Consider the following 24,466-nt stretch of genomic DNA (forward strand, 5'->3'; position numbering starts at 1 on the left):
CGGCGCGGTTTCCCCCGGCCGGGCGCGGTGGTGGCGGCCGGCGGCCATCGGCGGCGGAGGCGCGCGGTGGGAGCTGCTCGCGGGGCCGCGGAGGTGCCGGGCGGGACTGGCACTGGGACTGGGATTGGGATTGGGATTGGGATTGGGACTGGGATTGGGACTGGGGTTGTGCTGGGATTGGGACTGGGATTGCACTGGGATTGGGACTGGGATTGGGATCAGCCGCTCGCTTCCAAGGAGCCCTCGGGGCAGGCTTCCGCACCCCACAGCCGTCGCGGGGAAGCGCAGCCCTGAGCGCGGTGTCCGGTCGCTTCGCAGGGGTCTGACGCGGTGTTTGTGTCGTTGCAGCCACAGCGCAGAAATGATCATCCCGGTCAGGTGCTTCACGTGCGGCAAAATAGTGGGGAACAAGTGGGAAGCCTACCTTGGCCTTCTGCAGGCGGAGTACACGGAAGGGTGGGTTTTATTGCTGTGTTCTTCGATTCACGCCTTAGGTGACATACACAGTGCATAAGATCCCAGACCTGTTGGGGTTGGAAGGGAGCTCTGGAGATCATCTCGTCCAACCTCCCTGCCAAGGTAGGGTCAGAGGCACAAGAGCGAGGTTGTGGAGTCATGAAAGAGACGTAGAGAGACTAAAAACCGCAGGTACATTCTGAATCGTTTAACAAAGGTTGGAAATTGTAATAGGCAACAAAGTACTTGTTTCCTCACTGAATCTTTCAGGGCAGCAGTATAGAAGTTGCCAAGTCGTGTGTCCTTGTCCCCAAAACGTTTCCAAACACATAACTCTGTACACATTTGCTTGTTTCTTCCCTTCACCTTCTGTATACCCAAATTTGACACCAGCGTGATCAGTTTTTTGAACAGAGAGAAGGAAAAAAAAGTGACAAGTGTAAGAAGTGTTTAGCGTTTGTTTGGGGTTTTTAAAAGCATTTTAACATGGGGTTGCTAAACTTATTGTTAATTACTGGTTTGCTGGAGAAAGAAGTTTTAACTGCTTCGGATACCCCACTGATAATCCTGACAACTCTGTGTTAAGAAGTCTGTGCATCCTTTGCACAGCCAGTTTTTGCTAATAGTTCAGAAGCTTTGAGAAGAAAACTAAAGAAATACTTACATTTTCATCAAGTTTAAGTATGAAACAAAAAAAAAAATCCATGGATTTTTGCAATTCAGAGGAGTGAAAAAGAAGTTAAAAATTTAAGTGATGTTGAAGTAGAAAGTAGATGTTAAGTAGAAAGAAAATTATTTGGTTTGCATTCAAGTGGTTGGGGATCCTAATAGTTTTTACAGGTAAGTTTATTTCTTTCATATATGGAGTTAAAAGCATTACAACACCATAGGCTGTCAATTATTTATCACTCATACTAGTTTATCGGGACCTTTTTAATAGTGCTTCTGACTTATATTGTAGGCATTACATTTTAATATTTTCCCCATCTTCATTATTTCTCTGCTTTTGTATAGGAGTTTTGCCATTGACAAATTCTCACTTGAAAACAATTGTTGTGGTCACTGGCTTGATTCTGGGATGCTTGTTCAAAGTAACGCAATTATGGTGTAAGAAATAAGACTTTACAGATATCAAACAGTTAATATCTTACAGTGCAGTATGGGAATCTCTGTTAATGGTGGCTTAAGAAAGGGATGGACAAAGTGCAAAGTCTTGTCTAAAGAATCAGTAATTTAAAAAGACACCCACACCTTTCTGTTTGTCCCTTTAAAGTGCTCTTTTTTCCACAAGCCCTCAGAAGCTGGAGGAAATGGCAAGTACAACTAAAGCTGTCTTAAAGTATACAGTATGACTTTGGAAATTGTGATTAATGTTAGTATTTTATATCTCTGATAACTGCATATGAGAGTTCAGAACTCTCCAGATAGCTCCTAAAATTTACCTATCAACAGATCATCATCAGATGGTTTTGTTCTCAAGTGTTTCGGAAAATTGAGGCATCATGTGATGTTATTTATAAACATTCTTTAAAATGCCCAACAGTTCTTAAATTTCTCTAAAACAAGTTTTGCAGGTGCTGTCCTAGAATGAGCAGCCCTGCTGCACTATCAGTTGTTGCAAGTACTGTGACATCAGAGAAGTCTCTGGAAGTTGGCTCCTGCAGTTAGACTGTAGTGCTTGATACCAAACAACCTTTTACCATGGTCCAGCTTAGGCAGAGGCTTTCTTTCAGTCATTTATATTTAGAAAAGTATCCACTGGCTTATTCCTAGAGGAGAATTACAATCTCCAGGAAATTAAGTTTGTTTTGAGCTAATGCTTTATTGCACTGCATTATATCGGTCTAAAGACCTTGAGATCACTCATGTCTCATGAATGTCACATTCTGAAGTGGTATCAGACTGGCTTCATGGTTCATAGGCAGGAGCTAAAGATCTCGGTAGTATCAGGATCTTTAAGAGGTCTGGTAGCCACAGCCCTGGGAGATACACGTAGTGGTTTAGGCTAGGATGACTCAACATCCTCTACCCAAACATCAGAACCCGGAGCAGTCGCTCTGAAGGAATTCAGTGGAAAGACTGTAAAACACTGATTTTTGACCAGTCTGCACATACTTACTTGTACATATGCAGAGGGCAGGTTGTATAACTGAGTGCTCTCCCTAATGGGAATTGGGAAGGATTGTAGCCGTCCTCAGAATTAGCATCCCTGTGTGGGGGAGGTTGCGTTCCAAGTTATTTTAGTTTCTGTATATCTCACCTTTTTAGCGTGGCTCAGATCTTAAATTTATCTTGTGAAATAGGCGAGAATCATCCTCAGTTTACAGAAACATGTTAAAACAGTGCCCTCTGAAAGCTGTGGCAGCTGGGGACCCTTCTCAGCAGCAAATCCTGTGCTCTGGCCAGCTGGAGAGTGGGCAAACACACTGTCAACATCACTAAGTGGAAAAGGGCATTAACAGCACATGCTGAATTTCTGTCTGTCTGAACTGCAAAAAAATTTTCTTCTATGACTGAGCTCAAAGTAATCAGTGTGTTGCTTAGGAAACACAAGTGGTTCTGACTCACTTCATCCGTTATCATTTTTAATTGTTGTTCGTTAATAGAGATGCCCTGGATGCCCTTGGCTTGAAGAGATACTGCTGCCGCAGAATGCTCCTCGCCCATGTGGATCTGATTGAGAAGCTTTTGAATTATGCACCCCTGGAGAAATGAGATGGAAAAAGCACTGTGCTGCAAGCCATGTGGAACGTATCTCTAATTTAAACTTGAAACTGGACTTCAGGCAGTAAAGGATGAAAGCCAGCTGTAGTGCAACCATCAAGAGATGTTTATCTTCTGGATAGGATACTGCCCCAAGCCACTAACCTCTTTCAAGGAAACAACAAAATGATGAAGTCCACTTAACCAAGATTTAGAGATTAAAGGTTTGGAAGCTTAAGTCTGGGTTTGGAGTTGTGAACTTCTAGATGCTTCTGCCAGTAAAACCAAATGTTTGTTCATGTAGAAAAACTTGTATTTCATTAAAATGTTGAAATAAAGGAGGTTTTTCCCTTGTAGCCTTCCTACAGTTCCTGGATGAGGTAAAGTGTATGTTTGGATCTTGCTGGTTACCTTAAGGTTAGAGGTACTGCTGAGTACCCAGTTCAGTGTCCTGCACTAGGAAAGCAAGGGTTGGAAGCACAGGACTGAACTGTGGTTCCAGTGACATGGAAGTGGGTAAATTTGTGAGGCATTGCTCCAGAAAGCTGCTGGAGCCTGCAGGGAACACTTCCCACCGCAGTTAAAGTCAACTTGTGTTCTCTACCCCAGTCCTTACCAATCACTGGGGCTGCTGTATCACAAAAACTGATTCAGATGGTGCAGTGCCTTCATTTAAGCAAAACATGTCTGGGTGTCTCCACGGAGAACACTGGATGTGAGAACTGAGGCGTGCTGGTGTGAACAGGATCAAAGTGCTGCTTCTGCCAAGCACCTGCACCCCTCTGTGGCTGGTACAGACGCTTTCCACCGCTTGTCATTTCAGTGACTTCACGTTGTGCTGCGCGTGTGCTGCGGTGCTGCCCGGCCCAGCGGAGAGGGGCTGGAATGGAGAGAGGGCAGCTGGAGCTGCAGGGCTGGGGAAGGTCACCTACACCCAGACAGGCACCAACCCTCTGCAGAGGTCTCACCTTCCTCTTGCACAATCGGCTTGGAAGTTGGATCACGTTTTCACTCTGTTCTCTGACATGCAGAAGATGCTTGTTGTGCATGGTGTGTGCACAGGCAGACACACCCATCTTACCTGAAAGTGAAGGATGCCCATTCCTACACCTGTGTGGGTTTGGGATTCTGTGCAAATGCAGCATTAGTTCATCGTTACAGCAGCCCAGTAGAGAATGGGCTGGAAAAGGTGGTAATTCCTTAGGATGCAGTCTGTTGCTCCTTGGTGCAGTTAAACTTCTGGCACACGTGTATCAGCTGCAGGGTAAGAAGTATCTCTGAGGATTTTTTTCTGTAGCACGAAGGATCTGATTTGAACAAACCCTGGGTTTACAGAAATAGTAATTATTTAATGTGCTTACAGGATCAAACTTGTACCCACAAAGCTTAAAACTAGATGGTCTCACAAAACAAGATGCACAACCGCTGCTTGCCTTTGGCTATCACCCAACCAATCTTTACAGTTGAACTTGCTTTTCAATTTACTAGAAGGCAGTAGTAGATGTTTCTCATATTCAGCAATTCTTCACTGAAGACATCTTAAAACCTGTGCTTTACCCTAATGCAAAGAGAATTAAGCAGTTAATTCTAGCATTTGTTTCATAGTTGGTTGGGTAGCTTATGTTCTGCATGCCTGCTGTATTAGAAAGCTGAACGCGCTATAAAAACAAACCAAAAAAAGCCCTTCACTTCTCTCTCAGGCTATTTGGTAAAAGAGAGTGAACTAGAGGATGACCTTTCCCAAGTGAACTTGTGTGGGATGCTTTTCCCTGTCAGAGTGGGGTGTGACACAGCCCTTGGTGCCAGCCTGTTCACAGATCCATCGGCGGGCCCCGCGCTCGCTCCGTGAGCTGCACTGGGAGCGCAGCAGCCCAGACGGGAACGTCTGGCAGAGGCAGCCGTGCAGGAATGCCGTGCAGAAAGCTGGCCTGCATCACTGCCAAGGAACTGGATTAGACGAGCTGACAGGACTTGGTTCTATCTGCAAAAGCAAATTTCTAATCTCATTTTCTGCTTTAGAATAACATGTTTCTTTTCAAAGCGAGTGCCAAGTTGTCTGATACGAAAAGTTATGGCTCCTAAATACTTAATAATGAAAACGCAATTTGCAAAAACACAGCAGGCCTCATTCAAAGAATGCAAAGGAAAAAGAAAAACCCACCTTGCTTGCTCTCATTACTATTCTCAAAACCAGGGTGCAAGTGGAAGGCAATAGCAGTCTGGTATCACTCCCTCAGACAGATGTTACCCAAGAAGTCGCAAAAACACCTGAGCAGCAAGACTAAATCACAGCAGGCACTAATATCGGCTCATGCAGCCCTTGACACCCAGTATGCATCACAGCTTTTCCTCAGGAGTTTGCAAATGCAGCATTAACCAAAAAACGCCATTTCTGTAATGTGGCAAAGCAGTTTATCGTGATCACGTGAAAGGTTATCCTTGAGGGTTTTGTCCTTGGGAGGGTTAGGAGCAGAAGCAGAGCTTAGATCCTGTTACAGAAAGAGTCTGGAATTTGCAGTGGATTTCTGTAAGTCCCATCTTTCACTCTCTGCTCATTGGTAACTAGGAAAGTAATTCCCTTTTTGCTGTCACTTCCCCTGTGCTACCTTCTGCAGCAGTTATTAACGTAAGAGTATTGGATCTGCTTTCTAACCTGCCAGATGTCTTTGGGAAGAGCCATTAAATATGCTTACAACAACCACAGTTTTTCAAGACAATGTAAAAGATGTGTATACACAGAAGAAATAAAAAAGCCTCCATTTTCCCTCAACCAGAAAAAGAAGCCCTTAACAAAATCAACAGATAGACAGCAGTGGGGAAAAAAAAAAGAGGATAAATGGTACTGAATATGCAGTCCTTAATTACATGAAGAATTGTCAGTTGGAAGATTTTTGAAAAATACAAAAATGCCACCACTCCTCTGCAGTCACTTACTCACTTTACAATTTTTCAAGTCTGTTACAGGGCTCCTACTAACCCAGGTGATGGTTTAACCCCAGGCAGCAACCAAGCCCCACACAGCCATTCCATCATTTCCCAGCAGCAGGAACAGTTCTCTCTGGGGAGAGAATCAGAAGGGTAAAAGCTGGAAACTCGTGGGTGGAGATAAAGGCAGTTTAATAGGGAAAGCAAAAGCAGCGCACACAAGCAAAGCAAAACAAGGAATTAATTCACTGCTTCCCATGAGTGGGCAGGTGCTCGGCCACCTCCAGGAGAGCAGGGCCCCATCAGGTGTAACAGTTTCTCAGGAAGACAAATGGCATCCCTCCAGATGTTTCCCCCTTTCCTCCTTCTTCCCCCTCACTTTACATACTGATACAATTTGGTCTGGAATATCCCTTTGGTCAGGTGTGGTCACCTGTCCTGGCTGTGTCTCCTCCCGTGCACCCCCAGCTCCCTCACACTGTGGCTGTACAAGAAGCAGAAAAGGCCTTGGCTCTGGGTGAGCCCTGCTCAGCAATAACAGAAACATCTCTGTGTTATCAACCCTGTGTTCAGCACAAATCCAAAACACAGCCCCATGCCAGCCCCTGTGAAGAGAATTAGCTCTGGCCCAGCCAAACCAGCACACCTGTTATTGGGAAAACAAGCAGTCACAATCAGAAGTGTGACAGAAGACCCCCTGTCACCCAAGCTACAGCCTCTCTTCATACATCACAGTCATACCGAAATAATAAAGTGTGCCTGCAACACGTGGTAGGAGCTGAGGTCATGAAAGTACAGAGGAACCTGTTTATGGAGCTCAGCATCCAGCTTCAACCTGGAGCATCAGCACCAAGCTGTGTATGCTTGGAAAGCTTTATGTTTCTTGAAATGACAATTTAAAAAAAAAAAAAAAACTCTTTATGATAGTTCTGAGTCCATCTGCTGGGAAGAAGTGAAATGCTTTTGTGTGGATCTGTAATGAGCCTCAGGTTTTACATCTCAAAATTAATTTTGCTCTGAAAAACCACCTCTTGTGAGGGTCTTGCCCCAGGGTGATTTACTGAGAGATGGGTGCTGGGCTTTCATTCTTCCCATGACTTTTCCCTAAATGCAGTCTGGAATTAGATACTAAAGTCTGACTTCTTGTATATGTTTCTTGTCTATAAAAAGAAATATGAAAACTCTCAAAATCCTGATTAAAACCATCACACAAACCCCCATAGAAGTGTATTTCCATCAAGATGTCTAAATAGCCCTGTGGCTACAAAGCTACATTTCACTGATAATAATTTGTGAGAATCCAGAACAGGAGCTACCTCTTTCCCTGCAAATGGTCCTACAAGAAAAATCAATCCTTGCTCTGACAAAAAGAAAAAAGAAAACAGAAAACCAAAACAAAACAACCACAAACCACCCAAATAGCCTATTTGCCTCTAAAATCAGTTTAATTCCAAATAGTTTCTAACTTCAGTATAGATCCCAGTAAGAAAATAGCATTTCTACTTTGACCCCTCCCAGAGCAGACCCATGTACATCCAGTTAAGCTCAACTAGCCAGCAAGATTTTCTTATTACTGAAACTTCTCAACTGAGACATCTGCAAGATAATGCTTCTTCTACCTGGCTCTGACTGCCCAGAATATCAACATAGATTTGCCTTCCCCTTCAGTGCATTTGCACCATGATTTACATTGTGGCTTTGCTTTCAGCTCCAATTTTTATTCAGTTCCCCCAGCCAGTGAGAAAGCATTTTTAATTGCTCAGTGGCAACAGCACAATAAAGATGTTTGAAAACCCAGGACAGAGAGCACGTAGCCAGACCTTTGGCTCTGCCATGATGGATGGTTTGATGTGTCGCCCACTGAAGTCTGTGGGAGTCTTTTCATTAACTTCAGTGTGACTTAAAATGACCTGGTAGCCTGTGGTGCCCTACACCACTCGGGTGTCCAGGATTAATTCATTTTGTTAAGTTCCGCTAAGAAAAGCTGTTTGAGGCGCCCAAGGCTTAGGCACTCAACTTTAGATCTTGCTGCAGACTTCAACCATGTGCATCTCTAGCGCATAAGGCCATCAAAGGAAATAAATGGTAAGAAGTTATCTTCAGCTGCAGTGACTCCTGCCACTCAGGGCAGCTGCAAGGCTTTTCTTTGGGCTGGTGTTTGGAAGCAGCACAGTATGTACACAGGTGTAGGTCCTGTTTAAACCCTCAGTGATTTCTCCATCACACTCCCTTCCAGAAATACATAGGGAATGTAGAGCCAAGTCATGCAAAAATGTTAGGGTTTGCACCCCTGATCTAATTTCTCCTTCTCCATGAAGACACATCTTCCAGACTTGTCAGTCATCCTTTGTGGTGAGCTCCACCTTCTCTTGTGCTGTAGGGCACCGATAGTGGGGCTGAAGCCACCGAGTTCCCAAGCACCACATGAGCTTCCCCACAATTACTTTCAGGATACATCTGCTCCTGTGTTCAACACTGAGTCTTGTAACAGCCAAGCCAGAAAATTCATGCAGGAAAGCCCTTCATTTATCCCTCCCAAATACAATGCAAGTGTTTTAATAAAATGGGTTCATTATTTCCTGCTCTTTAGGAGATGAAAAACTAAAGATCAAAGAAAGGCATGGAACAGCTGACAAAAAGCTAAAAGCCCACAGACTTTAGGGAGCTCAAGAACCCTGGCAGTTAAAAAGGCAAGTGGAAAAGGCTGTGGTCAAGCCTTTCTGTAGGCACCAATGATTTTGAATTAACACACTGCCCATCCCACAGGCTGCGTTTGGAGGTAGGAAGAATAAATACTGAATACTCTTTCTTTGGACATCAAATCTCCTTCTTTTAAAAGCAGGTTTACTTAGAGAACTCCAAGAAAATATGTACTTCTAAAAAAACTTTAAATAAATCAGTGCTAGGAGTAGGACAGCTGCGCACAGCACCCACTTTTAGATACTGACCTTTTCTGAGCTGCTGCTTTCCACATTTTCTAGTGGTTCACCACAGCTGTATCTACAAGCTTTGAATTTCTTCAGAGATTACCTAAATGTCACTTTCCTTGCCAACATCTCTCCAGAGACCCATTGCAAGTGCATGAAACTCAATGGGAATCTTTCCTGAGGTACTTTGGGTCCATCCTATTCCACTCTGCATTCTCCAGGCTGGTCCACAGCAGCAGCAGAGACTCCCTTTGCCCATCTCCACGTAACATCGTTGCTTCTGTCTTTCAAAGAGAGAAAAAGGCTTCAGCTCATGGTGTATTGTTTAGGGACAGGCCTTGACAAGAACATATATGGTAGTTAATGTGAGCCTTGGGAAGCCAGTGCAATGCCTCGGTTTCCATTTCTGAACTTCTGAGATGGCACATCCCACCCTTCAGAAACCATCAGAGATTAGCAACAAGGAGTAGCCTAACCTCACCCAATCCCTGGTGTCTTCTTCCATCCTTCTTATCAGCAACCCCTATCATATGTCCTCAAATTCTAGTGGAATATTTTTAACCAGATTAAAAAAAATCACTTTTTGACACTAAGCAGAGCCCAGAGTGGGAACTGCTGATGGAAAGCTGCTGCCCTGAGCTTTTGCAGCAATTTAGAGATCAGCTTTTGCAGCAATTTAGCATCACTGTACCCAGCAATCCAGAAGGTTTATAAGAACACAGCTAAAGCCCAATTATCCCCAGCTATTTACTGAAAGCTGCCTTAAAGTGCCTCCCCCTTTCTTTTTTTCCTCTTTAATGAAGTCTTCCCTCCAGCAGTGCATGTGAAACTGTGCTCCTTCCAAGGCAATGATTGGAGGGAGAAGGGAGAAACATCAACTTTATGGAACAATGGGGTAAAGGGTAATGAGAACAGTGGCACCTACTCAGGGCTAAAGGCTGCCCTGATGAAATGGAATGTGCTCCTCCCAACAGTGAACAGCCCCTACCCACCAGCTGATGGGCCCCACCCGGCTCCTCACAAATACCATAATGGGTACAGCCAAGCCCGTGAGCCTCCCATTCCCAAAGAGAGTGGGAATTCAGTACTTTTCTAGTTGAGTTTATAAATTTATAGGCAGCAATTCAATAGCTAACACATGGGCTGGAGGTATAACAAGAGGTTTTACTGAAATTCCCACAGAAAATTTAAAAACAAAAATCAGATGACTGCTGCTCTAGGCTGTAGGCCTTTCCTTGTAATGAGATGTGCAGCTGAAGCAATTACTAACTTTAGTTTTTTTAAAAAAGCAATAGCAGTTTGACTAGAAGGTCTTCCTCCAGGAATGAGCTAGTAAATGAAAGCATTAAGTTAATAAGGGCTTGAGTGCTTCAGATCATTACAGAGATGGCCTACAGCTCCACACTTCACCAACTTGATTTTATTTTTTTTTCTTTAATATTATTGTCAAAACAGCTTAAAGAAAAAGCCCTTTGGATCCATTCAGCATTAAATGCAGCCTAGACAAAGGGCTGCTTTCCTCCATTAAGCAACATTTTTTAAAAGCAAAAAACTAATAATTAAATTCCACTGATGAAAAATTGCTTCTAATAAATAAAGAGAAACAGATGCCATTGGCCTTGGCAGCTTTTGTATCAGTGACCTGAGCTGCTACTCAACCAAATTAATGTAGTGCAGCAGGAGCTGGGGGCAGCACCACGGAGAAACTCCCAGTTCAGCTTCAGCCAGAGACATCTTGGGATATTCCTGGTGTTTGAGCAACAGTCAGGGCAGCCGGTGGTTCCTGCCAGCCTGGCACTCCCACAGTTAAACACTTTTATCCTGCCTTCATCTCAGGTGGGCAAACTTCCTTTGGGACAGGCCCAGGACTGGGATCTGTGTTGTCCAGAACAAAGCAGGAGCCTGCACCCAGGATCAAGGTGGTCATGCACTGTCTGATTGAAGCTCCTTCGTGGTGGCTGGGGCCAAACTGGCCCAGCCCCACCACAACAGTTGTGTTTACCTTCACCCCCTGCCCCCAGCCAGGGCAGCATGCCCAGCAACTCAACAGACTCCTACTGCTTCCACATCTCAACCAGGGCACGTCTCCACAAAAGAAGGAAGGGAATTTTCCAGGGCATACCTGGGCAGCAGAGTTCTCCCTTCTATTGGAGACTTCTTGTAAGCTATCATCCTTTCTCCCTCCCATCCCATCTCCCTCAGGTGCATTCCTAACTCAAAATATCTGAAACTTATTCTAAATTCTGAATGTGATCAACTAAACACAACTAGAGAGAGCTTCAGGCCTTCACACCTTTCTGTACATCCACTTCCAGGGGGGTTCACAGAATCAATTAGGTTGGAAAAGACCTGTGACAGGATCAAGTCCATGAACGCCCCATGTCAACAAGATCATGGCACTAAGTGCCATGTCCAGTCTTTCCTTACACACCTCCAAGGGAGACTCCACCACTTCCTTGGGCAGCCAAAATCCAGTGTCTAATCGCCTTCTGTGAAGAAATTCCTCCCTATTTCCAACCTAAATCTTGTTTTAGACAGCTTTAGACTGTCCTCTTGTCCTGTCACTGGTTCCCTGGGAGAAGAGACCAACCCTCACCTGGCTACAACCTCCTTTCAGGAAGTTGTGGAGAGTGTTAAGGTCACCCCTGAGCCTCCTTTTCTCCAGGCAAAACAACCCCAGCTCCCTCAGCCAAGTTCCAGAAGCAGGGAAGTCATATTGCATATGAGGTTACTGCAATATCACAAACTTAAGCTGGTTATTTCTTTCTTCTTTATTTTAAAAGCTACAATATTCAGGTAGCTCAAGGAAAAACAACCTTTGGATTTTGTCTGCTCATAAATCCATCACAACAGCTTGGGGGAAAACAGTAAATAAGATATTGGAAGAAGAGCACAAGAGGCCAAAAGAAGAGCATCTGCCTCTGGATGTGCTATTTGCGACCAAAGTCAGGTAGCAGGCTGTGATATTAGTGTGTGGTATTGATTTGTTCTTAATCCAGAGAAATGCCCCTGTAATGAACTCTGCTGTGCCCTTAATGATTTCATATTGAAGGATGTTAGGTGCCCTGCTCATAACAGAGTAACAGCAATTCCAAAAATAGCAATCCTCATAATAAAATGTTATTGAGAATCCTGAATTTCAATATAAAAGGGACTCTGCTGTACTCAAGGGCTTACAAGATACAAATGCATACTTTAAAAAGTTGTATTAAAGTCATGTTGGTACCTGAGTTACAGAGACACCATAAGATGCTACTCCAGGGAGCAGCTGAGCCCCAGGTCCCCAGGAAACTTTTAGGCAGATGTAATATAGGCTGGATTTAATCCCACCAGATGACAGGAGCTAGATGTCTGGAAAGAGCTGAGATGCTTTTGTGAGCTGCCTGTGAGGGCAGGAGAGTGTGGCTGCGGTGCTCCTCAGCAACCATCAGGGACAGCATGGGCACAGGGTGTTGGGCCAGGTGCCACGTGCCTGGTCCTGGCTCTGCTGCTCATCCCCAGCCTTTGGCAGGTGTCCCTTCCAGAGGGTCGCTACCAAGCTGCCACTGCAACTGGTGCAAGGAGGCTTGCGGGAGAGGACGGCTGCTGCCAGCTTCCCAGCAGGAAGAAGCATTCCCACCAAGATCTGGGCCACCACAAAGAACTCAAGAGCTGAGAGCATGAGGTCTAAGGTTGACTTCACTTGCAGGTGATTCCCCAGCCCCAGCTGTGTCAGTGCTGCAAACAGCAGCCCCAAATAAAGCCCCCCAGGCTTCCCGGCCTCTATCAGCACAGAGCTCGTCCCGCAGGCTGGCCCAGGGCAGGACCCCGTTGGCTGTGAAGGATGGGGCTTCCCCATCTCCCTCCACAACTCCTAACTCCTAACCCTAACCACATGGCTGGTGCCAGACCCCCTCTCCTGGACTAGAGGAGCAGAAGGGAAGACCCAGCCCTGCAAAGCGATGTTGGGGAGCAGTTTCAAGCCTTCAAATAACCTTCAGGCACAAGCCAACTTCATTCAGAGCAACCAGGGGCATCTCCTGCCACCTCCAGCAGGACTGGGGACAGGATTAATTAGCTGGAGGAAACAAGAGGTGAACGTTTGCCTCCTACAACCCCAAAAACAAGCTCAGAGCTTGGCTTCTATGTTATCCAGGATGCAGACTGGAAAAAAAAGCCATCAGCTCAATTATGCCTTACTAAAACCATAATTGCCTTAATTACAGCCCATTGCTCCTGACCCCTGCCCAGAAGGTGATGTCAGCCAGGCTGCTGCTACCTGCAGGGTCTGTGTGTGGGGCAGGTGGGAGCACCTGAGGGGACTGCGGCTTGCTGCCTCCTCCAAGATGCAGTCCTGGGGAAAAGTGGTACTAAAAAACTGGACCAGAAGGGTGAACTTTTGGCCCTGAACTGGCTCTAAGCAGGGGAAGCAGGAACTGTCTCACTCTCCCCAAACCCCAAACTCCCTCTCTGCTCCAGCCTAGCTCCTGCTCACAGTTAACCCACAGGCTGGCAGCACCTGGTCCTCCCCATGGAGACAAGCAGCATCCTTGGACCTGTCTCTGAGAAAGACTCTGAATCCTAAAGCAGTGAAAAAAGAGTAGCAATGCATGGAGAGCAGAAGCTATTTGCATCCACATTCCAGAAACCTCTGCCTGCAAGAGCAGAATCAAGTTTACTCAAAGCTCCAGGCTATGTGAAACCAGAAAAAATGAGTGATTCTAAACCAGAATGGATTTTGAAGAGGAGTGCCACCAGAGTTCAGCAGTTTTGTGTGGTCATAACTCCTTTGGAGCAGTACTTTTATTGTTACTTACATTACAGGCAGAGCTGAAGAGGTGCAGCTGCGACTGGGGCTCCGTGGAGTTTGGCACAGCTTGTACAGGCACTAAAAGGAAGTTTTCAATCTAAGAGGACAAGGAGAAGGAAACACTGCTAGGAATTAATTTGTCTATCGTGCTGAGCAGGCCCTGGTGCAGGGCTCAAAGTGAGAAGGAGCTCAGCTCTCACTCAGGAGGTGCAGGATGGACTTTTCCTGCTCTCTGCTCTTCCACTCTCCTCTAGCACCAGCACCAATACCAGTAAAATCTGAGTAGCTGCTCCTTTCACCAAAGGGGTCATGAGCTTTGCCAAAAACCCTGGTACAAGAGGTGTCCTCAAACCTTCAGGCAGACTGGGGACACAACTCCTGTATTCCAGTCAGAACCGCAACCACATCGCCGCCAACCTACTGCTCTGCTTGTGAAATGCTGCCTCTTCTCGCCCACGTTTGTTAAAATTCAGTTCACTCCCTGAAGGCAGAGTTGGTTTTTTGGTGTAAAGGGGGCCAAGAGCCCACATTTTTTTGGAACTGTGATTTTAATAGCCTGATCCCACGACATTACCTAAGTGAACTGCAAAATACATGTGAAAAATCTATTTAATGCATATACAAGCTTCTTCACTGTTCCATGATTTAGGGCTCTGCTCCCTGTTTTGGGGTTCAGGATTTTTTAATCTGGAACTGTAGACAACATCAAATGTTTCTTTTGAATAATCCTGCCACAACTGCCAACTAGAGCCTAAACAACTGAATCATTCATGAGCCCATCCACAGAGCACGAGGCATTCAGCAGAGGAAAGAGCATGTCAGCCTTTAACTGGTTGCTATTAAAAACCTGAAAAAGGGCGGTTGGAGAGGGAGGAAGGAGGAAAAGGAAATAAATTATAATGTTGATCATGTTTGTGGAACGATGATGGAAGACGGGTGGAAAACACAAGGACAAAATGTGAATTAGCCTGGGATATCTTAGACAGCTGGGCACATTTAAATGGGACAAGATTTAATTTAGGTGAATATAAAACAGGTCTTGATGATGCTCAGTATATAACAAAGGAATAACATGCAAAAGAAGAACCACAAGAGCTAGGTATGGAGGAACATGCCTTCAGATGCCATTTTGTAATGACATTAGCTCTTATTTCAGTCTGGAGGGAACTGAGCTGACATCCTCTAGGAGTGAAGATAGCAGCTGAAGTTCAAAACCTGAGCCTGCTGCCTCACATTTCAGGTCATTACTGCTTAATTCTGCATCCCAAAACGGGCAGCAAGGAATCAAAGCATGTAGAACAACATGAGAAAGCAACTAGTCGCTTAAGACTGCTTGAGAGGGTAAAAATGTGATTAAACAGGAAGCTCGTCCAGGAACTGAGGAAGAAGGAGAGGGGAACCAGGACTCCGGAAGGATCAAGCACATTTTTCTGGTGTCAGACTTCTGGGATAAAGGGGTTCCAGCCTTTCTGAGCAAAGTAAGAAATACAAACCTCACCTGTAAGGGTTTTGGTGTGCAATGGAAATCCTCCAGCATGGCTGGAGATCTACAAATGTACGTACACACAGATAGGGTCAAAGCTATAAAGCATCACCCCACACCTCTGCACCCCGGTGTCAGTGCCTGCTTTGGTTGTCTCTGGGGTGCAAGGGGCTCAGTGTGACCCTCACGCTGCCCCCATGGCTGCCAGGGACACATGTCACAGCTGTCAAAGTCACATCTGGGACTGCAGGGGGGCAGGGTTGGCTGCTGCTGTCCCAATGCAGGGACAGAGCAGCCGGTGCCAGGATCAGCCCTGCCAGGGCACGGGGCTCTCCCTACACTCCCTGTGGGTAGAAACCGCTCTTCTCTTGTCAGCAACACAGTTCACTACACAGAAAAATGAAACCTGGAAGTGCTTTATGCTCAGCAGCTCATTTTTGCAGAAAGGAGGGTAATCAGAAGAGGGAAAGCTACTGATGCTGATGGCCTCGGCCCCACGCCGGCAGCCGGAACGCAGGAGCAGCCTCCTTTGCGGAGCGTTAAGAGGACTTCAGAACCCCAGAATGGTGCACTTGGAGTGATGCTGGAATGAGTCACTGAATGCATTTGGGGGGGCATCAGCATCCTTGCTGCTCATGTGATGTGATTACAGCTCGTCTGAGAGTACTACTCCCTCCCCACAAGGAATTTGTCATCTTTGAAAGCACCACATGAATCTGCTTCCCCTTGCCTCCGTGGCCAGCTGAGAAAGGAGAGAGCATTCCCCTTAGCCTTTCCCAAGCAGGCTGTTATTTGTCCTGTCTCACCAGGGAGGAGAGGATCACTGCCTGAGCCGCGATTTTCTCTCCACTGCTGCAGCCGTGCTCAGTCCCAGCCCATCAGGAAAACAAGGACATTACAATCACCACTGAAAGGAGGCTTCATAAATGGCAAAAGAAAAGGGCACCACGGCCTCCCTAGGGGGAAAAATTCCCCCCAGTTAAATGGCAGGAGAAGAAAGGGCATGTCTGTGAACTGGTTCGCGGTTAGAAGGAGCCTTGCAGGTGGGTGTAACATATCTTGTTTGAAACCTGTTGACAATAGAGTGACTGCCCAAAGCTGGACTCTTGCAGAAACTGCTTACGACTACAGCCGTTCTCCCTTTTACTCCTGAGCAAACTGTGCTGACCTCCTGGCCACCCCAGGAGTGCAGACCCTGGGCTAAGCGCTGCAAAGGACAATTAGCACAGCTGAAATCTCCAGGTCCGAGGTGAGACAAGCCTGTGGTGCTGTCTCAAGAGGGGGGAAGCACCCCAGAGAGCTGAGGGAGTGGGGATGCTCTAAGATGGCAGCTACACCTTGATCACGAACACTGCGGAAGCTCTTTCAAAGAGAAAGAGAAGTTGCTTTAAAGCAATAGTTTCATGCTTAGAAACGCTGCTCCAGACATTCACAGACACCACACCACGACAGTATTGCAGAAAGGGTGTTAATTCCCCTCTGGGGGTGGGAGAGGGTGGCTCTGGCCACACCGCACTCCTAAGGACACAGGGGAACAGGACAGCCCTTCCTTCTCCGTTTTACTCCACCTTCATCTCACTTCTCCTGGAAATTGGGGCTCGGGAGGAGGTCCCATAAGCGTTCAGTGTCACATTCCTGTCCTACCCGTGCATCCCGGGAATGCAGAGCAGTCCCGCAGCGGGGCACTGGTTCACGCCGCCACTCCCGAGCCAGCCGTGTCTGTCTGTCCTGCACAGGCAAACGCAAAACCTCAGCTCAGAGCCGAGGGCAGGCCAGGTCCAGCTGTCAGCCTGTCCTGCGTGAGCAGCCCGCTGCTGCAGCCGGAGACCCGGGGCCATCGCTGGGGCTGGAAGGCGCGGCGCTCCCTCCCGTGCGGCATTCCCGGGGCTGGGACACCGCCGTGTCCCCATCGCCACCGCGCGGCCGCGGGCGGGGACAGCGCCGGCACCGGGCAGTCACAGCCGACAGGTCACGATGGAAAACGGCATCGCCCTGCCCCCGCTTTCTGATCTGCCCCGGTCAGGTCCAAATCCCATGGAATTTCCAAAAGGACACATGTATACCCCTGTGGCAGCTAATAATACACTAATAACTACCAATATTAATAAATCTGCTATTCATTCTAATGAATAATCATAGTTTTAGGTTGCAAGAGGTGATTATGCCACTGCATCCTAGAACATAATATTGTAAATAGAATTTAATAGATCCCAACAATAGAATTTTTTAAAATTGTATTAATAGCTAATACCAACACTAAAAATGCTAATGCTTACAGAAGATTGTAATAAGCACTAATGAAATAAATGAATAGTACTAATTAATAATAAAAGTACTAATTAATAATAAATATAAATAAAGCTAATAACCACCCTTGTCACTATCCTAACAGGACAGAGGGCAAATGATGGGTGACACCACTGGGTGACCCTGAGGCCTCAGGCTCCTCTGGACTGCATGGGCAGGTTTTGATCCATTACCCCAAACTGCCCCTTCTCATTAGGCTCGAGCTCAAAATAATTAACCCCTGTGTTCTCATTTGACCCCTTCATCAATTATCAGAGCCTCAAATGCCCTCCAGTAACCCCTGTGACCTGAGGTACTGCACCCTGAGCTCTCAGCGGGGAGCAGCCTGCAGCACCCCACAGCAGCTCACCATAACCAGGCTGGCAGGGGCAGGGATGTGAAGCAGCCTCTCCCCCCCAGTTTCCTTCCCTACCTGGTCCCTCCATTCATCTTCTTGAGGAGCTGGCTCCTCAGCAGCAGGATCTGAGCAAGGCAGAGAACTCACCTGGCTCATCAGTTGTGCCACACACACAGTACAGAGATTTAAGCTTTATTTTTTCTATTGGCCAGCAACTTAAACTGGGTTAAAAAAAACCAAAAGCCATGAATATTGTTACACAGAGAAAAAGTATAAAACAACTCTGTTTTTTTTTAACAACAAGCCAACTTACTGTTTATGTCTCATTCTTCCTGGCCTCTCCCAACCCTGTAGAATGTGTTTGAAGGGAATGGGTAAAGGCAGCTATGAAGATATGCTTAAGAAATCAGAAACATTGCTTCAAGCAACATGCTCAATATTTTCCTCTTAGTTAGTAGTCAATACTTGTTAAGGAACTTTATTCTAAAACAAGAAATAATTTAGAGATGTCTCCTTTAGATCATTACAGAATAATTTAGATGTCTTTCCTCTCCTTACTGTTGTAGAACCAAGGATACACCTCAGTTCCTCCACCTCTCTTTCTGCATTAGTTGAGGATTATTTCATAGGACTGATAATGGAGGAGTTTCAGATTGACCTACTCTGAGTTTTAACATGTCACCCTTTAGCTCCAGCCCACGATTTCTGCTCTGTGAACCAAAACCCCCACGATGCTGCAAGACCCTTTACTGGTCTGGTTGATTCTGCTTATGTTGGCTGCCTCCTGCCAGGGACAGGGCTCAGCCAGCACTGCTGAAAGGCCAGAAGAGGGATGAAATTTATTTATGAAGGTCTGAGCTTGTCTACACTGCTCAGAAACACCACACTCCTTTCTGACGCTTCATGAGTGTAACAGGCATAGCAGGAAGGAGAGAACAAGACATCCTGTGAGTCCAGGCTATGATCCTGCTGGCACCAAGTCCATGGCAATGTCTGTGTCATGGATGTATCCAGGACCCCAGTGCAGAGACAATATTTAATTAAAACCTGTTCCTCAGCAGCAAACAGCTCACCCAGCACTACGAATTTACCAACTACACTGGGGCAACTGGTTGAAACTGACTCTCCTGACTTTCTTGGCAGTAACCAGTAAGGTGAGCTTCCAGACAAAGCCAGAAAACCGTCAGCTTAATTTGTTAAAAAATTAACAAGCTCTTTGGAGGCTGAAAAACATTTGTATATATCAATTTCCTGCCAAGGGAAGCAAACCCAGAGGTTTTAGAAAGAAAAATCAAACCAAGGGAACCTTTCAACATGTAACAGATGAAAAAGGTATTTCAACTAACTGAGCAGGCCAAAGGGTAGCAAGATATGGGAGATCCACAAAATGACCGTTTCTTCACCAAACCTCATCAGGAGATAGGGAAGTGGAAGTAAGAGTCCTCACTCATGCTGGAAACCAGTCAATAAAACAAGACTAGACCCAAAAAAAAGGCAGTCCATCATCTTTGCTCCAGAACTGCTGGGAAGCAAAAGGCCTCTTGTGGCTCCTAATGGCACTGCATTGGAGGAGACTTCATGGAAGAGGAGCAAGAATTTCTGAGAAATCCTAAGGCACCCACAACATCTTGGCAATATGAGTGTCACACCTCGATTTCACCAAGTTGTGCTCCCAGTTGGCTGGGCACAGAGCTCCTGCCCCCAGTAAGTAGGCAGGCATCTTCTTTGGTGAAGAACAGCTGTGTCAGGACATTGGTGCACACTTGGGAGGAGGGAGAGAAATCTTCCATGTAGGAGAAACTCAGCTCTGGCTGCAGCTCGGTGCAGAACCATCATCTGTCCTCACAGTCAATGCCCAATACTGCTGAGAAGTCACTTCTCAAGAGAGCAAACCATGACTCTTGTACAGCATCCTGATAGCTTCATGTTGGCTTGGGAAAAGCCTCAAGGGAAACGGCCTTGGATAAATCTTGCTTTGTAGTTATATCAAGGGACTGTTGTGCTAAAGCTTCTAGCAGAAGATCCACAGCTCTTTTGTTTCTTGATAGCGAAGAGGACCTGCTGAACTCGCAGCTGCCTTGTACACAGAAGGAGGGTGACTTTCCCCAGAGGGGGAGGTAAGGCAGTGCATGGTTCTAAAGGCATTCAATTACAGAGCCAAGTCCTCAAGTTGCAGACACTTTGGTGGTGGTGGTGGAGGGTGGTCAGGTTGGCAGGTGCTAAGGGAAGTGGCATAGGGGGAGCGACAGAGCTCTCACAGCTATTAGTATGGTTCTGACTTTAAACTCTTGTACAAGCAGCAGGTGAAAATCATCCCAAAGATCTACAGTGTAAAGGGAAGAGAGAAATATATGAAAACCACAGAATGGATGCAGTGGAGTCAGCAACTTGCAAACTAACAGTTCAGACCCACATTGGACTGTCAGCCAGCTCCTGCCTGGGGATAACACACTCCAGCTTGCAATAGGCAGCAGGAAAAAACAATCTGTGCTAATCCTTGTAATTAACCACCAGTAGCTTCCTGAGGTCTAATTTGGCTGCTTGCCAGAACAAAAGGGAAGATGAGGAACTCCCAGACACATCTGCATCATGAAAAAAGAATATCCTGTGCCTTCCTCTTGTAAAATGAGAATGCAAGACATTCACATGCTACACCTTTATTCATCACCCTCTCACAAATCATGTTAGACCCACAGAGCTATTCCTCAACCTGACACAGCTGAAGGAAAAATTCTGGATAACTTGAGATAATCCTTAGGATTCCGGGTGGGAATGTCCCTGCTGCGGGGCGGGCAGTTTCGGGACACAGCCACAGGAGGGCTTCCTCGGGCTGCCGAGGTATGGCCTCCCACAGTCCCGGAGCACAAGTCCTCCCCGGCCCTGCAGGATACGCAGGGAATTCACCAGACTGGCACAAAGGCTTTTGCTTTGGACCTGGTGAATCCTCGGGTCGCCGAAGTACCTGGTAACTTCTCATTGTCATGCAGGGAAGAGCAATAAAACATCTTTTTTCCATCCCTCAGCTCAGGAGTTCCTTCAATTTCTGCCCAACACCCCAAAACTCCGCTCAGCCCTTTTTACCTGCACACAAGCAATGCTGATGCCCACTGCCCCGATAATTTTCAGATGCTCTTGAATGAAGTTTTCCAGCTTGGTAATGCAACCACTCTGCAGGGTGAAAGGAAGAACATGGAAAATCAGCTTCATTTTAACCTCTTGTCCACTTTAATCCAATGTTTGCGACCCTTGAAAGCAGCACTTGAAAAAGTGGTGTCTGTGGGCAATCTCTTCCCCCAGTATCTCTGGGAAAGCCAAGCAGATGATGTGAACTGCATCATGCCTGGTATTGCTCAGGACCAGCTGGCTCAAGAACCTCTGAATAAACCCAAGGTGGCTGCTGGAAGTTCAGGAGAAATGCAGAACTGACCATATCGCACATAGAGTGCCGTTCTTCTCTCAGGTGTATGGAGAAAGATTCCCTCACTCACTGCCTAGCTCCTGCCTGGAAGGGATGTTTATTCCTGTGAGACCAAAAGGCCAAGGAAATGCTGCTAAGTGCATCCAGTACCCGCAACCCTAACATAACTGAAGCCTTTTAAAAGTAAATTCTTCCCACTACTATTTATTACAGCAGTGAGTTTTAGTGTGAACCTGGAAAGCCAGCTCTGTCTGCCTCTGCCTCACAACTGTCAATCAAGGACCAGAAGTAGCTCCATTTGCACCTCATGGAGTGATTCCAGCCACAGGAAGTTGTGTCCAATATAATATTTGCATCCAAATCTCTTGCCAGAACCAACAACCTCTCTTGCTTCCCACCATAATTAATGTACCCAGTGGTAACAAACTTAATTATTTTCCTCTAGGTCTACATATTAAATAACAGCCTACAGAGCTGAACACTCAGCTAAAGAACTGCATTCTCAGGAATGCTACTGACTTTGAAGCCTCCTGACAGTTTGCAGTAATAACCCAACACCATCACTCCCTGCCCACCTCCTTTGCACACTTAGTGACAGGTGCCTCTGAAGCCCTTCTGCTCTTTACCTCCTTGTAGATGTTGGAAGGATGGTCTCTTCTGCCACACAGGTCAGTGATGGTCTTACAGCAGCTGTCTGGGACTTTCCTCCCACTGGCCTCTGAAGATTTGATCCACATGCTGTCGGCCCAGTCCGTGTAGTTGTTGCTCCCACAGCACTTGAACTGCACACACAGAGGGCAAAGGCTGAGCCTGTGGGCACTGCACCCTTCTCCTCCCTCCAGCCTCCCACACCAAGCTTTACACTCCTTTGCAGACAATCCAGCTATCTCATGGGTTTGGTTTTTATATAATTATTTGTGATTTTTGTGTTAAGAGTTCCCCAAATGGCCATTTAAATATCAAGTTGATCCATCCTTCAGCAGCTGTGACTTTTGTTTACTGCTGGGACAAACTGTAACCAGAGTGCACCTGCAGCTGCCTCAGCTCATAACTGCGTGTTAATGATGGCAACAGGATAAGTTTAATTACCAGTTACCATCACAAATGCACCTGCTATGGCACTGTGCAAAGAGTAGTCCCTGTGCTTTGAAAATGCCTATGCACAAGGGCCTTTTCTGTGGGAAAACCTGTCAGAACTGTGGCAGCCCTAACCTGAACCACCCCTGAGCCAGGCACAGCAAGAAACAGTGGCAGGAGAGCTCTTCTTTCATTACATCTTGCTCTCTAGTGTACTGAAAAGCTTAATGAAAAATGTCAGCAATTTCTCCAAAGCTTTGAACTGGGAAAGTAGAAGCAGCTGTCAGAGTGACTTGGCAGCTCCAGTTCACTAAGAGCAGTTCAGATATCATTTCCCCAGTGCTATTGGTCATGCAATTCTGCCAGTTGCTTGGCTCAGGCCCTGCACCTCACCCAGCTTTGTCTTGAATCAGAACATACACTCAGCATACAGAAGAAACACCTGCAGGCTGGACGTCAAGAGATGCCTTTTGTGTGCTTGGTTTTAAGCCCTGAAGTTGCATTAACTCTCTTTGCCTCCAGAGACACCCACCTCCTGCTGCAGTTTGTCCACTGCACTGGTAACACTTTCTTCTCCCTCCTTCCGGTACTTCTGGGTCATGGTGTTCTTCAAATTTTGCTTCAGCTCCAGGCTCAGCTAAATGGAAGAGACATATGGGATAAAATCACAAGGCAAACTCTCTCCTCAGAAACCCCTGCACACATTCCACTGCCTGTGCTGCAAGAGGAGGACCTAGTGGAAGCTACAGCTTCCTTCAAGATCATCCTCCAAGGCTGGACTGGACAGGCTTATTTCCAAATGATTATAGATCAGGCCTCTGTTTTAATAACTGCAGGGAGGTACTTTGGGATCAAATTTTAACCTGTGTTACACATTCCCACATGGCTTCTCACCTTGAATATTTAAGATTGCCAAGACATTCCTGCAATGAAAGGGAATACAAAAGTGTGCCTGCTTAAACATGAATATGCCTGTGAGACCATAGTCTTCCTCTAAAGCCTTTAAAAAAATATTAAAAACTCTATTTTCTGAAAAATTCTAATCACTCTGTCCAGTAGCAGGAAGAAATCAGAGTACTTGGCATGATGGACTGAATCCATATAGACCAAAAAGCTCTTGTATCATCTTGAAAAAGGATGCCACAGGAGGGAATTGTGTGATTGCAAAAATCACTGCAAGGCCTTTCTTGCTAATAGAGAGACAAAGTCTGATTTTGCAAGAGCAGAATTTCTGAAAGCATCATCATAAACCACTGGCATGTTCAAGTGATTTGATTCAAAGACTTATTCCTATGGAGACTCTTTTAATCTAGCCAAATTCTTCTCACCCTTTGGTGACAGCCAAGAAGTGCCAAAGAGCCACATCCTTTTTTTTGTTATCCTGGTTGCATCTCTTTTTGTTTTTTTCATACTGGTTCATGCAGCAACACTGCTTTTAGTCCAACACCTTTGAAATTCCTGGTTTCCTATACCAATAAACAATGGCAACATGCATTTTAGATGGGGTCAATGGAATGAACATCTGAGCAACCTCTTTATATACCTTTTATTCCACATAATAAGTAGTAAATGAGAGGTCAAACATCTGGTTATGTTAAACTGTGGAAAATACAGTCTGGAGTTTATTCTCTCTTTGAAACACTGCTTTCTCAAATCCCACATGTCAGATGGGGACAACACCTACCTCACAGAGATGATATGAGGTGCCCTTTATTAATATTTGCAAAATGTTTTGAGATCTTGGGCTGGGAAGTTCTATAGAAATGCAAATTAGCATAATATAAAGAAAAGAAAAGGTTCAGCAACTAGAAGGCAGAAGCAAATAAAGAGCAGAGTCCATTAGCAGAATTATTACTTGGGAGAAAAGCAGTTACCTGCAGGCTCACGGGGAAGAACTGCAGCATGGAACAGAGATAAAGAACCAGTTTAGACACACACATGCAAACCTTAGATACCAAAGCAAGGGCTGAAATAAAAAGGTGGCAAACAGAGCAAGCAAGAGAGAAGCTGGATTTATCAGCCAGAGGACAAAGGGATGTGCAGC

General features: G+C 45.9%; 2 protein-coding genes across 4 annotated transcripts in view; one reads left to right on the forward strand and one right to left on the reverse strand.

The window, feature by feature from the left end:
- Positions 1-13: 13 nt before the first annotated feature.
- POLR2L (RNA polymerase II subunit L) lies at positions 14-3,526 on the forward strand. 2 transcript variants are annotated; one of them, XM_015629566.2, is made up of 3 exons: positions 14-93; positions 349-456; positions 3,063-3,526. In XM_015629566.2, the coding sequence occupies exons 2-3, from the start codon at positions 362-364 to the stop codon at positions 3,169-3,171; spliced, it is 204 nt and encodes a 67-aa protein (XP_015485052.1). In that variant the 5' UTR covers positions 14-93; positions 349-361; the 3' UTR covers positions 3,172-3,526. The 2 variants fall into 2 exon arrangements, with proteins under 2 accessions (XP_015485052.1, XP_015485053.1); XM_015629567.1 differs by having other exon boundaries at positions 29-66.
- A 14,577-nt stretch (positions 3,527-18,103) lies between these two features.
- Positions 18,104-24,466, reverse strand: part of CD151 (CD151 molecule (Raph blood group)) — a 28,963-nt gene continuing 22,600 nt past the window's right edge. For both annotated transcript variants that reach the window (XM_033515453.1, XM_015630004.3), the window contains exons 6-9: positions 22,955-23,059; positions 21,972-22,127; positions 21,009-21,095; positions 18,104-20,250 (exon numbers count right to left, since the gene is read on the reverse strand). In XM_033515453.1, the coding sequence (XP_033371344.1) occupies positions 20,191-20,250; positions 21,009-21,095; positions 21,972-22,127; positions 22,955-23,059 (408 nt within the window). In that variant the 3' untranslated portion in view covers positions 18,104-20,190. The remainder of the gene's footprint in view (positions 20,251-21,008; positions 21,096-21,971; positions 22,128-22,954; positions 23,060-24,466) is intronic.

This window comes from Parus major, chromosome 5, assembly GCF_001522545.3.
Source record: "Parus major isolate Abel chromosome 5, Parus_major1.1, whole genome shotgun sequence".
In the NCBI taxonomy this organism is placed as follows: Eukaryota; Metazoa; Chordata; class Aves; order Passeriformes; family Paridae; genus Parus; species Parus major.

Bases quoted from the DNA above. Each gene is read 5' to 3' on its own strand.
- POLR2L (XM_015629566.2), top strand. From the start codon at position 362: ATGATCATCCCGGTCAGGTGCTTCACGTGCGGCAAAATAGTGGGGAAC. The intron at 457-3,062 runs GTGGGTTTTATT...GTTCGTTAATAG, and splicing joins CAGGCGGAGTACACGGAAGG to AGATGCCCTGGATGCCCTTG.